General features: G+C 44.3%; 2 protein-coding genes across 2 annotated transcripts; both read right to left on the bottom strand.

Moving 5' to 3' along the window:
* Positions 1 to 1,667: 1,667 nt before the first annotated feature.
* Positions 1,668 to 3,479, bottom strand: LOC147331812 (ferritin, middle subunit-like). Its single transcript, XM_086290523.1, has 4 exons — positions 3,240 to 3,479; positions 2,486 to 2,632; positions 2,183 to 2,308; positions 1,668 to 2,078 (listed from the first exon to the last, which is right to left on the bottom strand). Exons 1-4 carry the CDS (start codon positions 3,339 to 3,341, stop codon positions 1,923 to 1,925), a joined length of 531 nt encoding a protein of 176 aa, XP_086146649.1. The 5' UTR covers positions 3,342 to 3,479; the 3' UTR covers positions 1,668 to 1,922.
* Positions 3,480 to 9,999: 6,520 nt separating this feature from the next.
* LOC147331811 (GTPase IMAP family member 7-like) lies at positions 10,000 to 11,419 on the bottom strand. The gene is made up of 2 exons (XM_086290464.1): positions 10,675 to 11,419; positions 10,000 to 10,067 (listed from the first exon to the last, which is right to left on the bottom strand). The coding sequence occupies exons 1-2, from the start codon at positions 11,417 to 11,419 to the stop codon at positions 10,000 to 10,002; spliced, it is 813 nt and encodes a 270-aa protein (XP_086146590.1).
* Between the last annotated feature and the right edge of the window lie 2,168 nt (positions 11,420 to 13,587).

Here is a 13,587-nt window from a genome sequence, read left to right as displayed (position 1 = left end):
CTCATAGCAAGCAACATTGAAGGGAAATCTCCCTTTTAACAGGAAACAGCTTTGGCAGCCAGAGAGAGATACTTTCATTCTTGTAGAAAGATTATGCCATCTCAAGAGCAACAGAAGCAGGAATCGTCAGAGACACAAAGCACCGGACCTCCCCTGCAAAGTGCTCGGAGCTAAACTCTCCTTCTCTCCCCTTACTAGGAGTTTCTGCCGTTGACCCACTAGAGGGCAGGCTTTTGCCATGAGCAGGCCAGGAATGAACATATTTGTTGACACATCTATTCAATTACTTACAGCAAGAATGACTACGACCTGTCCTATAACATCAACCTCAGAAATAATCCGAGGGACAGAATACTCAGTTACGTTGCAATAGGTTTAGGCAGCTGGGGTACTCTCATGATGCACTGAGTGTTTCTTCTTCCAGTCAGCTTTTTAGTCACTATGTGTTTATACATCTCTCGATATTTAATTAATAGTTATGTATAATATCTGGCTCTCTTCCATAGCGTGTCGTGTCCCGATTTCCTCCCGTCACCTCCAACCAGTCGTGGCAAATGGCGACTCCTCCATAGCCTGGTTCTGATGGAGGTTTCTTCCTGTTAAAAGGGAGTTTTTCCTTCCCAATATTGCCAAAGCGCTTGCTCTTAGGGGGTCATTTGATTGTTGGGTGTTCTCTGTTTCCTCTGTATTATCGTAGGCTCTTTACCTTACAACATAAAGTCAGAATTTTAATCATGGATACTTTCCAAAACATGGGTATAAAACTGAGCAAATACCTGGATTTTCAAGAGTGAGAGAGGATTTCTTTGTGATGTGATTTTATTTCTAGATAACATTAATACAAGTGAATAAAATGACTACAAATCTTTTTTTGAGTTTATTTAGTTCCTGAAAATAAATAATTTGAAAAAATGTTTAGTTTTGTTATTACTGAATAAGGCACAACAAGGTACATAAAGTTTTTTTTCAGGGTGTAATAAAAAACACCTTTAGCTCATTTTAGATTTTACTTGCTATAAAGAAGGAAATGATTTCACTCTGCAGTATGGAGTGTCTCCAGTAGATGGCGATGGTGCATTACAAAAGTAATGTTAATAACAAGGCAATGATTTGTGCCAAATTAAATAAACCCACCAAAAATTTATAGCAAGACATTGGATCACATGTCCACGTGATTCCATATTTTCAAGTTAATTATTGGCTGTTATATTAAGATGTTTACATGAACCAATATAATTGTGCTGTTTGGGATGTGTGGTGCTTCATGGATCAGATTCTTTGTCATTGTGCTTTAAGAACAACACAAATTGTATGCAAGTGAAAAGAGCGCACTGTTAAGATATATACACACACACACACACACACACACACACACACGAGATTGTTTGCCTTAGGCTGCTGAATAGGTGTACCAGATAAAGTAGGTCAAGTTGAGACTTCACTGGGGAGAAAACCAAAAGATATCCATTAACATTTACATCTGATATGGTCTTGTTTGTATTTGGTCCCAATGTGTACAAATATTAACTCACACACCTGAGACGACCTTTGTCAACGCCATAATCTGACAAAGTCGACAAGGTAAAGAAGCAGTGATTTATTTAGTCTTTAGACCAACTGCTTGAACTAATCAGTAAAATGAGTCACAGATGCAGAGAGACCAAAGATCCAGCTCAAAATGTTTATTCAGATGAACAGATCAGAAACATTTCCAAATGTCAGACAGCTTAGAAGCAGAGCCATACCCTGATAACATCCATCGCTCCATGTGACATTTCACAAAAACACCACAACATACAAGAACTGATGCCAGCTTTAAAGTGAGGAAATCAGGAAAGAAATCAGCTGGAGCAGAAGTGAGTTTACTTCAAAGCCTGTGTTGTTAACATGCTGACTCCAGGCTCACTTCTACGTCTCAGCATTTAGCTCTTGTCACCCAGAGTGTGCTTGTCAAACAGGTACTCTGCCATCTTGTTGTTGTGGGCATCCATGCGGGTGAGGTTAGTGATGTGGTCACCCAGCTTCTTGATGGACTTCACCTGCTCATCCAGGTAGTGGCTCTCCAGGAAGTCACACAGCTGGGAAAACAAACTACAGTTAACATTTGATGATTTGTCAAACATACACAGCATCAACTAGTTCAGTCTTTAACCCCAAACTCTTCCCTCCAACTCCCACTTACATGAGGGTCATCATGCTGAGAAGCCAGCTTGTGCAGGTCCAGCAGAGCCTGGTTGACATTCTTCTCCAGCTGCAGAGCACACTGCATGGCCTCCAGCCCGCTGCCCCACTCATCACGCTCTGGTTTCTGCACAACAAACAATTCTGTTAGAGACTGAACACTTGTTTTAAGCTCTGTATACACATTACACACTAACGCTAACAACAAGAGAACAAGTGTCATAACACTGCTCATTAATCCCAGTTTCTGTGTTAGAGACACAGTCAGGTATGTCACAGCAGGACTGGTTCCGTTTGTACACACCTTGATGTCCTGGAGTAAGACGCGACCTCCTCTCTTGTTCTGGAAGGACAGCAGCTTGTCAGCGTGCTCCCTCTCCTCATGGCTGTTCTCCTTGAAGAAGTGGGAGAAGCCTGGCAGGGCCACATCATCACGGTCAAAGTAGAAGGCCTGACAAATCAGACACATGTTATTAGTACACAGCACCAATTCTTCTGCAAATACAGCATCGTGACAAACAGTTATGGAGACAGACATGATTCATGATGGACAGTTCAGCTGGTTTAGACCGAGGTAACTGCTGAAATAGAGACTAAGACCCCACTCTGCTGCTAGTTCAACAATTCAAACTTGACACCCACCAACACAGAATCTTGCACTGTGCAGGGTTGCTGCAAGTATGAGTGGAGCAGCAAATGCTCTCCAGGTCTGTTGTCCATTAAACATACAATTAACTGAGAAAAATATATAACTGTCAAAACATCTGTTGAAATTTCATGATTCAGTTTCACATTGTGACCTTTAAACTTTCACCTAAGAGCACAAGTCAATATCTAACACTGTTAAAAAATAATCTGTCATTTGTTAAAAAGCTGCATTAACACAATACATCTTAGTGTGCTACAATTACATCCCTGTTCTAGCTGCGCCATTTAACCTTAATATTCATAATAAAATGATTTTACATTTAAACAGCACACAGTGCCGTCATTTCAAAATAGTAAACATTCCTCAGAAAAGAGTCTGCTTTGATGATGGACTCTTTCTGTGTTCTCACCATAGAAGTGTAGGTGTAAGACGCAAGCAGCTCCATGTTCACCATCCGGTTGATGGCGGCCTCGCAGTCGCGGTGGTAGTTCTGGCGCACTTGGGACTCCATTTCGGCTGGCGTTTCTTGTGCTTTTTATTAACAAAAACGGTGCAAAAATAAAGCTTTACGTTGAAGTTATCTGTAGTTGAAATATAAAGTTGGATGAAGTCAAGAAGTTCCGTTCAAACACTGTTGAAGCAACAACTCCTCAAAGATTCCTCCCCTGGTGTGAAATGGCACACTCGCGGGTCCCTGTATTTATACTCCACGGAGGAGCTCGTGACAGATGTATGTTTCCACCAATCACTGAGCACGGGTGTAACGTGTGTGACACAGAGGATAGAGTTGCTTTTTTTCTCCTCCCGATTCGTAGAAAACTCATCATCCAGTTTAATGTTTAATGTGACCTGCTGGCAGATAAATGGTAAATGGCCTGTATTTATATAGCGCTTTTCTAGTCCCTAAGGACCCCAAAGCGCTTTACATATCCAGTCATCCACCCATTCACACACACATTCACACACTGGTGATGGCAAGCTACATTGTAACCACAGCCACCCTGGGGCGCACTGACAGAGGCGAGGCTGCCGGACACTGGCGCCACCGGGCCCTCTGACCACCACCAGTAGGCAACGGGTGAAGTGTCTTGCCCAAGGACACAACGACCGAGACTGTCCAAGCCGGGGCTCGAACCGGCAACCTTCCAATTACAAGGCGAACTCCCAACTCTTGAGCCACGATCGCCCGTTATGGAGATAGTCAGGTGCAATGACAAAGCATTTTCATATTTCAACAGATAACAAGCAAAACATGTAAAATATGTAAAATTTAATCTCAAAACACTAGATGAAGACTCTCTGATGGACATCAGAGATGTCCACATGCACATGGTACGATATTTATTACTTAAAAATATGTACAATACTGTGCAAAAGTCTTGAGTCAAATGATTTATTAAAAAAACTAAAACTAAGCAATGTATTTTGTATCAGTCTGTTCATGTAAAAGCAGCTCTTTAGATTAAATTTGTCCTTGAAGAGTCTCATTGCAGCTGAGGTATAAGTTTAATATAGGGGTTAAATTCACACATGATATTTCTTTAATCGAAGACCCAAAACATATTCAGAGGCAGTACTTTTTCACTTGCAATGCTGTCCTTTGTGTAAAGTGCCCGAGAGACCTGCCAGTGTGCCTGCATTTTCTTTGCTGCACCCTTTCAGCTTCATTTTCCAACAATAAAGTGAATGCAGCCCAAAGTACTGCTTTGTGTGGACAAACATCACTAGACTTGCTTTAAAGCAGTTAAAATATTATTAAACCTTCGTCGCTGTCTCGTCATGTCTATTAGGTTCGGCTGTGTCTCACTCCTGTTGTGAATGTCCCTTGTTACCTTGTGTGTATATTTTTTTTGTATAATTTTGTCTTCTGTGGCTCTTGGAGGAGGCGGACGCATATTTCACCCTCTTCCCCCCTTATCTTCCCTGCTGCTGCTTCTATGACTTTGTCTAGTCTCGTCTAACTCTAACCCTCAAAGAGTTTCTCAGTCTTGTTCCCTAAATCCTAAAGAATTATGGATTTGATCAACTGGTCCCGTAATGAAATTGACACCTTCCTAGGCTTGCGAGAGCCAGATTGTCCTGCAGAGACGTTTGCTGCCGGATACTCGATGGTCCGTTACGCCGTGTGTCTGGTGACACTCTCAATGGAGGACATTGAATGAAATCTACCAAATCAGAACCACAATAACAGAGTTCTGGCTTATTGGAGCTGGCTCGGGCCTGGCTTATCGAGGAACAATAAGCGGCTACAGCTGTTCAAATGCTACAAAGCTGGCCGACATGATAGACGATGGGCAGGGCTGTGAGTACTCAGACTGTGTTTTCTATGCAATATGGATAAGATCTCTTGTGTTACGTTCTGGTCCCGGCAAGTAAATAAACATAACAAATAGTTTGCCCCACTCACTTCCCACCCACGCACAAACCCCAACAACGACACCTTTTTCAAGTATTTAAGCAGCCATTTATTTTCTTCGGCAGTGAGCAATGCCAAAACAATAAACAAAACTCCCTATAAAACAATCCCTACTCTTCCCTACACCAAAATAAAAAGAAGCCAAAACAAAAGACAAGTCACTTACCTAACTATCTAACGGAAAACAGGAGAAAACTTGTTCAACAAAAGAAAACGGCTTCTCACGCCTACTAGGCTGCGGCAGTGACAGTGATATATCAGGTGAACCAACCCGTGATCACTATTTGACAATCTATTTACAATTATTTACAACATAATAGCCATCCCACCCAGATATACTATTTACACTATTTACAACCAAGTAGACATCCCAACCAGATATACACTCAAAACTCTACACTGCACTAACATAGATCATCACACAGGTTCTTGGTCGAGTGGTGGAGGCTCGGGGAGGGCTTCCAGGTGGCTGTCGTTAAGTCCTTAAGTACCGGAGGTGGTCCATCAATTATCCACACAGGATCCACACAGGACAGGCAGAGACTCCACCCGGATACCCAGCAGCCACGCCCAGGTTTCCACCTCCTAGGAGAGAAAAAGGGGAGAGATACCCACAGCCATCCCCCCCGTGGGAGGCATAACACAACACACACATCACTGGGTCGTAACACTTGTTTGGTTTTTTCTGCCTGTCCCGTTTGGCTCTTTTGCATCAGAATTATTGTCTAAAGGCGAAGAAAGATGCCCAACGGACTTACTTTACCAAATGGACCATCCCAGCTTTGCCGTAATGGTCTATTTGATTCACCTTTGCTTTTATTGTTTATTTTATTTTATTTTCACTTGCTACACACGGGACAGACTTGACTGGGGAAGAGAAAAGGGAGAAAGAAAGAGGGAAAGAAAAACAGCAGAGAAGAGGAACGGTGATAAAGGTCAAAAAACAAAAACAAACAGACAAAAAATACATCTATCAATCACCTGGATCACCTGTTGAGAAAGAAAAAAGAGAAAACAAGCAAAGAAAAAGAGCAATATAATAAACAACATCACGATGATCTATGTGAATATGACAGTAAATACTAAATATTAAACATTATTGTGCAGCACATAAGATCAACAGCACACAGTGTGCTTTGAGGTAGGAGCCAAAAAGGGTGTAGTTTGTGGGTGTGATCACCCGTGTGTACACCTGTGAGCATGGACGCGCTTGTTTTTAAAAGGTTCCTTCATGTAATGATCTGTTAGAGGGTGTGGGGGGGCCACTGCCCCGTCCTCCAGGGCATGAAGCAGGTGAAGAGGAGATCCAGGCTCCAGACATCCAGAGGCCCTCAGAGCACAAGAGACCAAGGAAGACCAACAGAGGGGCAGCCGCGCCACTGTCCCAGAAAGAGCTGAGGAGAGTCCCAGATGAGGGCTCACTCAGCAGCCGCGGAGCAGAAGCCAGGGGGGGTTGCAGTGACGCGCCCGTGAGCTCCGCCGGCAGCCAGCTGTGCCTGAGTGACCGAGCTGGATAAGATCTTGGAGAAGCTCATGGCTCTGCAATATGGATAAGATCTTGGAGAAGAAGAACAGGAATTGAGAGAATTGGTGACCAGTGATGGACATTAGACCAACTGTAAAAATTGGATGCAGTTGTTCGCACTAAACCCAAACATTCACCATCTTCACTCATGCAGCTATCCCACTATCTGCAGCAGCAGAAGGCCTGCCGAGGTCGAAGCTGACTGGAACAACCAAAGTTCTTCCATGATAACAGGATTGTTGTCAGAGCTCTTTGTCCTTTCTTTAGGGCCACCTGGGTCCACTGGAGACAACTGAACTTCACTTAACCGGGCATGGTGACACTTTCTCTCAGCTGAACAAAGGATACACACACACACATGCATGGAACATGTACACTGATACTGATAAGCCCTCACTATCACCCTCTCTCCCCCGAATCCAACACCTCCTCCGATACTTACCTTCCAGCGGATCAGCTGGAGGTGCGATCAAAGATTGCAGTGGTCTCAGATCCAGCTGTACACACTGGAATATTCTCCCATGTTGCTTGTCTGTGTTTTATTGTGTTATGGTGTGTTGATATCGGTGCATTCCTGTATTATCCTTTTGTGTTACACATTTCAATGTTTTTTTTCCCTTGCTACCTAGCCTGACCCGTCGCCCCAATGTGATGTTTGTGTATTGTATGTACGGTCGGCAAGTTCTGTCATCTCGGTTGTGGACAACTGCAACTGACAAATAAAGGCTGTCTCATCATCTCATCATCTCATCATATAATGTGTTCTTTCCTTTGTGCCTTGTCGGATTGCCTGTTTATCACTCCGGGTGTTTCATTTGCATACCTCTCCTTGTCTTCAACAGCTCGTCTTCACTCCTTCATCATCCTCTGCGCTTCCGCTGCTGATGTTTCCATGTCTCAGGTTCCTCATTCCTAGTTTCCTGCTTTGTTAATGTTTTCTGTGTTCCTCATGTTCTTTAGTTTAGCTTTTCCCAGTCTAGGTTTTGTTAGTGTTTTCAGTTCCCCCTTCGTTGTTGCTTTGTAGTGTTTTTGTTCAGCCTCTAAATAAACACCCACTTTCAGTTTAACCTCCGGCTACATCTCAGTTTTGTCTGCACTTGGGTCCACGCTCTCGCATTTCCACATGGTTTGCCTCACAAACCGTGACAGTACAATCCGACCACATAATGGACCCAGCAGACATCGAACTGCACCAGTGACAGCAGGCAGATTTTGCCCAGCTGGAAGACAAGCTCAGGGTGAAGCTATGGCTCACCCCAACTACAAGAGCATATTTCTGCTCCACCTGCTGCTCCACCAGCATCCAATCTTCGGCCGATTCAAGTGGGAGTTGGGAGGTTGCTCCATGCCCACACTCGCCAGCCTCGGCACCACCGTACTGTGCTCTGTAGGCCAAGTTGCCTGGCTTGCCAGCTTCCTCTTCCCAGTCGAAGCGGTGCTCACGCTGTCGTTCCTCCGTCTCTGCTGAGCAAACAGCAGTATTGAGTGAAAATGACTGTTTTTCTCACGCTCATCCCAATCTCACAAACAAATAAAGAACAATAATCTCACTTCAGAAAATTTCAAGATTTTTATCCATGTTGAGTCAAAGTCTGTTAAGACTGTCAATCCAGAGTTTGTCAGCCACAAAGACCTTAAAAACTGTTTGTCGTGGTGGAAAAGATGGAAAACCTGTTTTTGCTTACCCTGCTCCTCTGCCTCACTGTGTTCCTGTTCTCAATGCAGCTGTGGTCCAGCTTTCACCTGCAAATTTGTTTCCCTGTTGAGGGGGACTAGGGCCCAGTTGATCCCTGCTCCACTTTCCAGGCAGGCGGCGGATTTGCTAGTCCCTGCATCCAGCTCTTCAGGTCAGGACAGCAGCAGCCCAGTCATTGGCTCCTGGTTCTTAGGGTGAGGGCAGCTCTGAACTAGCTCACTCCTATCCGGTTGTCCAGTGATGACGAGACGAATCCTACTTCCGGGCCTAAAGTAGTCTGCGTTTAATATGGCTTTTGTGTTGTTAACATGTTTAATGTTTTGTATTTTCTTCTATTTAATCTCAAAAAGCTCCTAAAACAGTCAGTGATCACTGTTGACCTCCCTCGGCTTTTATTACCGCTAATCATTTATTTAAGCTCAGTTTTTAAAACCTTAGGATGTAGCTACAGCCCAGCCCATGCAGCAGTATATGAATGACTAACCTCGTATTGTGGATGGATTATCTCAGTTGTTCTCCTGGCTGAAGTTTGGTCCTTTTACAGCATCCTGCCATGCGATTACATTTGTTCCTGACCACCGAGAACACTCACGTTAACTTTTATCGAGTGGAAAAAAAGTTAGCTTGTTTATATTATGCTAACATAGCTGTGTCGCTAGCGGTCACGTAGCACATCATTATATACCAGCTAGCCAAACTTCAGTAACCCTACAAACTAAAGTCGAAGTCTCTGGCTTTGGTGTAGGAGCTAGCGCTGGTGGTAGCACGTCACGGTGTAACACGGAAGGGCTGTCAGAGTATCAGAAGAAAGCACTGTCGTCTATATCTAGACAGTCTCAATACGTGCAGATAGGAGGTGACGACCTCGGGCGAGAGAGCGAGTGGGAGAGCACGCTCAAGATGAACCCGTACCCTCTGAGGGTGCGCATAACCCCGATTTTCCACATAAAGGGTATATCTCAGACTGCTGTCGAGTTGCTAAAGCACAAGCTTCAGAACGTTGAGCTCTACCCAGATGAGTTTTTAGCCGAGCAGGTACCGGACATAGTGACAAGGCGTTGCTGATGGGGGGGGGGAGAAGGGGATATTTCATGCTCTTTTCATGCAGTGTGTGTATATTTTTGTAAAAGCCACCACCACGATAAGTCTATTTTACTTGTGATATAAAATTGTATATGTAACCTCAACATGCTGATGTATTCGTGAATAAACAAACGTACACTGTGATCGTGTACGGGGTTTTCATTTGACATTTGGTGTATAAAGGAATCAAACCCAGCTCAGTGTACGATTGAGTTTTCAACACAAACAGTGTAAAACACCACACGATAACAGTATGTTTCCACCTTTATTGTACTGCACAGATACCACATTATCCACACAACAAGGACAGAAACAGACTCCTAATATCGGTCGACATCTTGTATATCCATTTGGTGAAGAACACCGACTCTCAGCACACTGTCTTCATAAACAGTTCTGTCAAAACAATCTTGCGTGTGATGGCAAACTATCTAATGTAGCTGGCCCACCTAACTGAACATGGCCACAGAACAATTAAACTGAGAATACCCAATCACCCCACCGATCCCCATTAGAATAGAATAGAATAGAATAGAATAGAATAGAATTCAACTTTATTGTCATTGCACATGCACAGGTACAGGGCAACGAAATGCATTTTGCATCCATCCAGAAGTGCTTTAGTGATATAGGTATATTACAATATATATTAGCAATAGTATAGATATGTAAGTATATTACAGAAATGGGTCTATTATGGTATGTTATAATGTACACGGTATGAAGTATGTTGTGAATATTCTATAACTAAGTATGTACAGGCTGTAGTGAGTACAAGCTATGAACAGGATATAAATATGAAAAACTATACAGAATATGAAATAAATAACTTTACAGAAATCTGGGATATACAGCTATACAGAAATGGGAACTATGCAAGTTGTAAACAGTTGTAGGATTAAAGATTATTGAATGTACAGAATGATTATTTACACAGAGCTATACAGTAGTGCAGTTAAGATAAGTGAGGGTGTAGATAGTTTCTACAGAGGCTATATAAAGTGCTAGTGGTTGTGAGTGGTGGTTCACTCCATGTTATTATTGTGTGTTTGAGGGTACAGTTGTCCATTGTGTGTGTGTATGTTCAGTCCATGAGTTTAACGTGGGTCAGATGTCAGGAGGCACGTAAGAGGACAAGCATGCTCCTGCTCCAAATAGTCCCAGAGACGTAAGACCGAAGAATCTACACCATTCCCTTGTCTTAATAATCTCCCTGTCTCTTTCGAGTTTCTTCTGCGCTGCCTTGTACATATCGTTGCTGTAGTGCTCACCTCCGTTGAATTCTACCATGTCCTCTATTTTACTCAACAGAGTATCCACTTGGGTTTGGTTTACTCTCTGAGTGTTGCTCAGCGTGTGGTACCTTCCGCCACACTGGTTTATCACTCTTTGTAGCTCTTTGCTTTCCTTCACGTAGTCTCTCACCGATTTACCCTTTAGCGAGTCACCGTGTGTAAACAAGACCAAGGTGTACGTGAAAGCGTCTTCTCCGAAATTGTCTCGAATCCACTTTATGCTGCTCCGCTCCTCTTGTGTGAACCTAGACTTTAGACTGATTACCAAAAGGAATCCGTGCGGTCCGGGTACCGACTGTTCGACACACTCCTCGATCTTGCTTTTCACATCGTATTGGGTTTTGGTTGTGTCAAACAACCCCGGAGTGTCGATCACAGCGACTTTGGCGCCGTCTCTGTCCACCTCCTTCTTCGCACAGCCAACGGTGACGGACTCGGGTGACATGTCCTCCTCGAAAGCGTTGCTATCGCCGAGTATAGTGTTACCAGACGCGCTCTTGCCAGACCCGGTCTTGCCCACGAGAATCAATCTGACGTGCGGACGGGGTGGAGAACCTGCGGGTGACATTCGCATTCTCGTAAAGACTCCTATGGACAGCAATGCATTCATTGTTTGGTGTGTTGTTGTGCGATAACAAGGCCATTTTTACACCCACCTTTGTCATTCTTATGCTGACACAGAGCGACGTGTCTGCTTAGTGTGAGTGACAAAACAACTATGAAGGAGATAACTGTTGCCATGTTTCATGCTCGCCGTGAGAGACGCAGTAAGCCGCGCATAAACTAGGAGTAGCTGGAAGGGGTACTTTGATAATACGTGCTTTTTCGTGAGAACGCCTGAGAACGCATGTACCCTTGCGCTCGATGATGAGCGAGATGACATGGGATAGAACGTTCAAACTGTACAAGCCTTTGCTCTACAATGGCAGCACGTACTGCCATTACATGGATCGTGAACATCAACTGTGTACAATGCAAGCAATAAAATAAACGACACTCTGTGTGTGTGTGTGTGTGTGTGTGTGTGTGTGTGTGTGTGTGTGTGTGTGTGTGTGTATTCATCCTTCATTTATTGTTATTTCACGTTCAAAACACCTATACACAACAATACCATAACGGGTTCAATTAACACGGTGTGTTCTGTTGAAACCTTGACACATTTCAAACGCTATCCGTCATTCCACCGTAACCTCTCGTGGCGGACACAGAGTCTTGTTTCTTTGGTGCATTACACGTCCAATAGCAACTGTGACGAGAACAACGATCACACCCAAGCTCAATCCAATTATTAGTCTAACATATCTGGTCTGCTTGCCGCCTGTGTGATCTCTAGGGACAACTATCAGCTTGAAAATGCCAATAGTTTCCACGGCTCACTTTGTACGAGATCTTCGTGTGGTCAGAACAGAACAGCTGTACGTTCCCGCATCACCAAATGTCACATTCTGAAGAATCAAAGACAGGTCTCCCTCGTTCATTCCTCTGTCTTGTAAATCCACTCGCTCCTTGAAGGATGGGTGTTGGCCGTCTGGTACAAAACAGTCGTCACGATACAGAAGCACATATTCAGCACGCATCAGATCAGTTCTCGTCCACTCTACGCCCACAATGATGGTCCTCGTGTATGAACATCGACACGGTAGAATCACAACCCCTTGTCCGCTCTCTGCCGTGACAACAGTGGGATCGTCCGTGGCGTTGATCAGTTGACAGCACACAACGACAATCACAAAGGGTAGCATTCCGATGGTGCGTACGTTCTCCCGTGTCGCCGCCGGATTCAAATGTGTTGTTTATGTTTCCTGTGGGGTAGACACTGTCACACACATCGCACTACATGCATACCGTCGTTACAATGCCAGGTACTCATCGACTCACCGTACGCCATCCCAGGGTGGCGTTCCCCGACTCTAAGATCGACAAACTCTCTAGACTCTACAGCCCCAGGCTAGACAAAAATTATGAAAAGGCACGTGCTCTCGAACTCAATGACGACCAAGATGACCGCGGACGAGAAGCCTAAACTGTACACGTTACTGCCGTATATAAAGCTTTTGGAGGTGGAAGACCTGGGTGCGCTGAGCACGGACGGGTTTCAGCTGTGTCAGTTTTGGTCGAGATATTACACGAACAGGGATTACGTGTGCTGGCCGTGGTACGTGCAAGTGGATCGCAGCGCTGACTTAGGGTGGACGTTGACCCTTTTGATGGAAGACGACACGATGGATGTAGAGCGCTTCACTGAGCAGTTGTGGAAAGCTTACAAAGAATACTTCACGCTCAGCTGGATACCAGGAGAGGCAGATCGACACACCGACTGCCGGTTTGAAGACAACCGCTGGAAACTCGTAAGCGCAGCGATCGACAAAGACCTACGGGAGTTGGTGGGTGACCGCTTTAGTGTGGTGCCTCGTTTAGGTGATGTTTTCCGTGAGACGGAATCGCAGCAAGCTACTTGCCTGCTGTGGTGAGTGAAGCGTGTCCACAATTGAGCTGTGCTGTGTGTAACATACAACAACGACAACACCGGCTATGGTGCTTATGAAAGCAATGATAAACCTACTAAGAATGTCCTTTGTGTAACATGCAGTGTACCTACACAACTTGTAAACATAAACATCGGACCACACTAATAAAAGAAACCACACAAACCACACTGTGTGTGTGTCACCTTGATTTTATTTGCTGTTGCCAACATTCACATTCACAATAACATCGGGAGCGACATATACATTTCACTGG

The sequence above is a fragment of the Aulonocara sp. 'chitande type north' Nkhata Bay genome, linkage group LG4 (genome assembly GCF_057382095.1).
Source record: "Aulonocara sp. 'chitande type north' Nkhata Bay isolate Kocher_YH1m ecotype deep benthic linkage group LG4, A_spYH_male_GT1.1, whole genome shotgun sequence".
Taxonomy (NCBI): Eukaryota; Metazoa; Chordata; class Actinopteri; order Cichliformes; family Cichlidae; genus Aulonocara; species Aulonocara sp. 'chitande type north' Nkhata Bay.
This window is presented reverse-complemented; position numbering and strand designations above follow the sequence as displayed.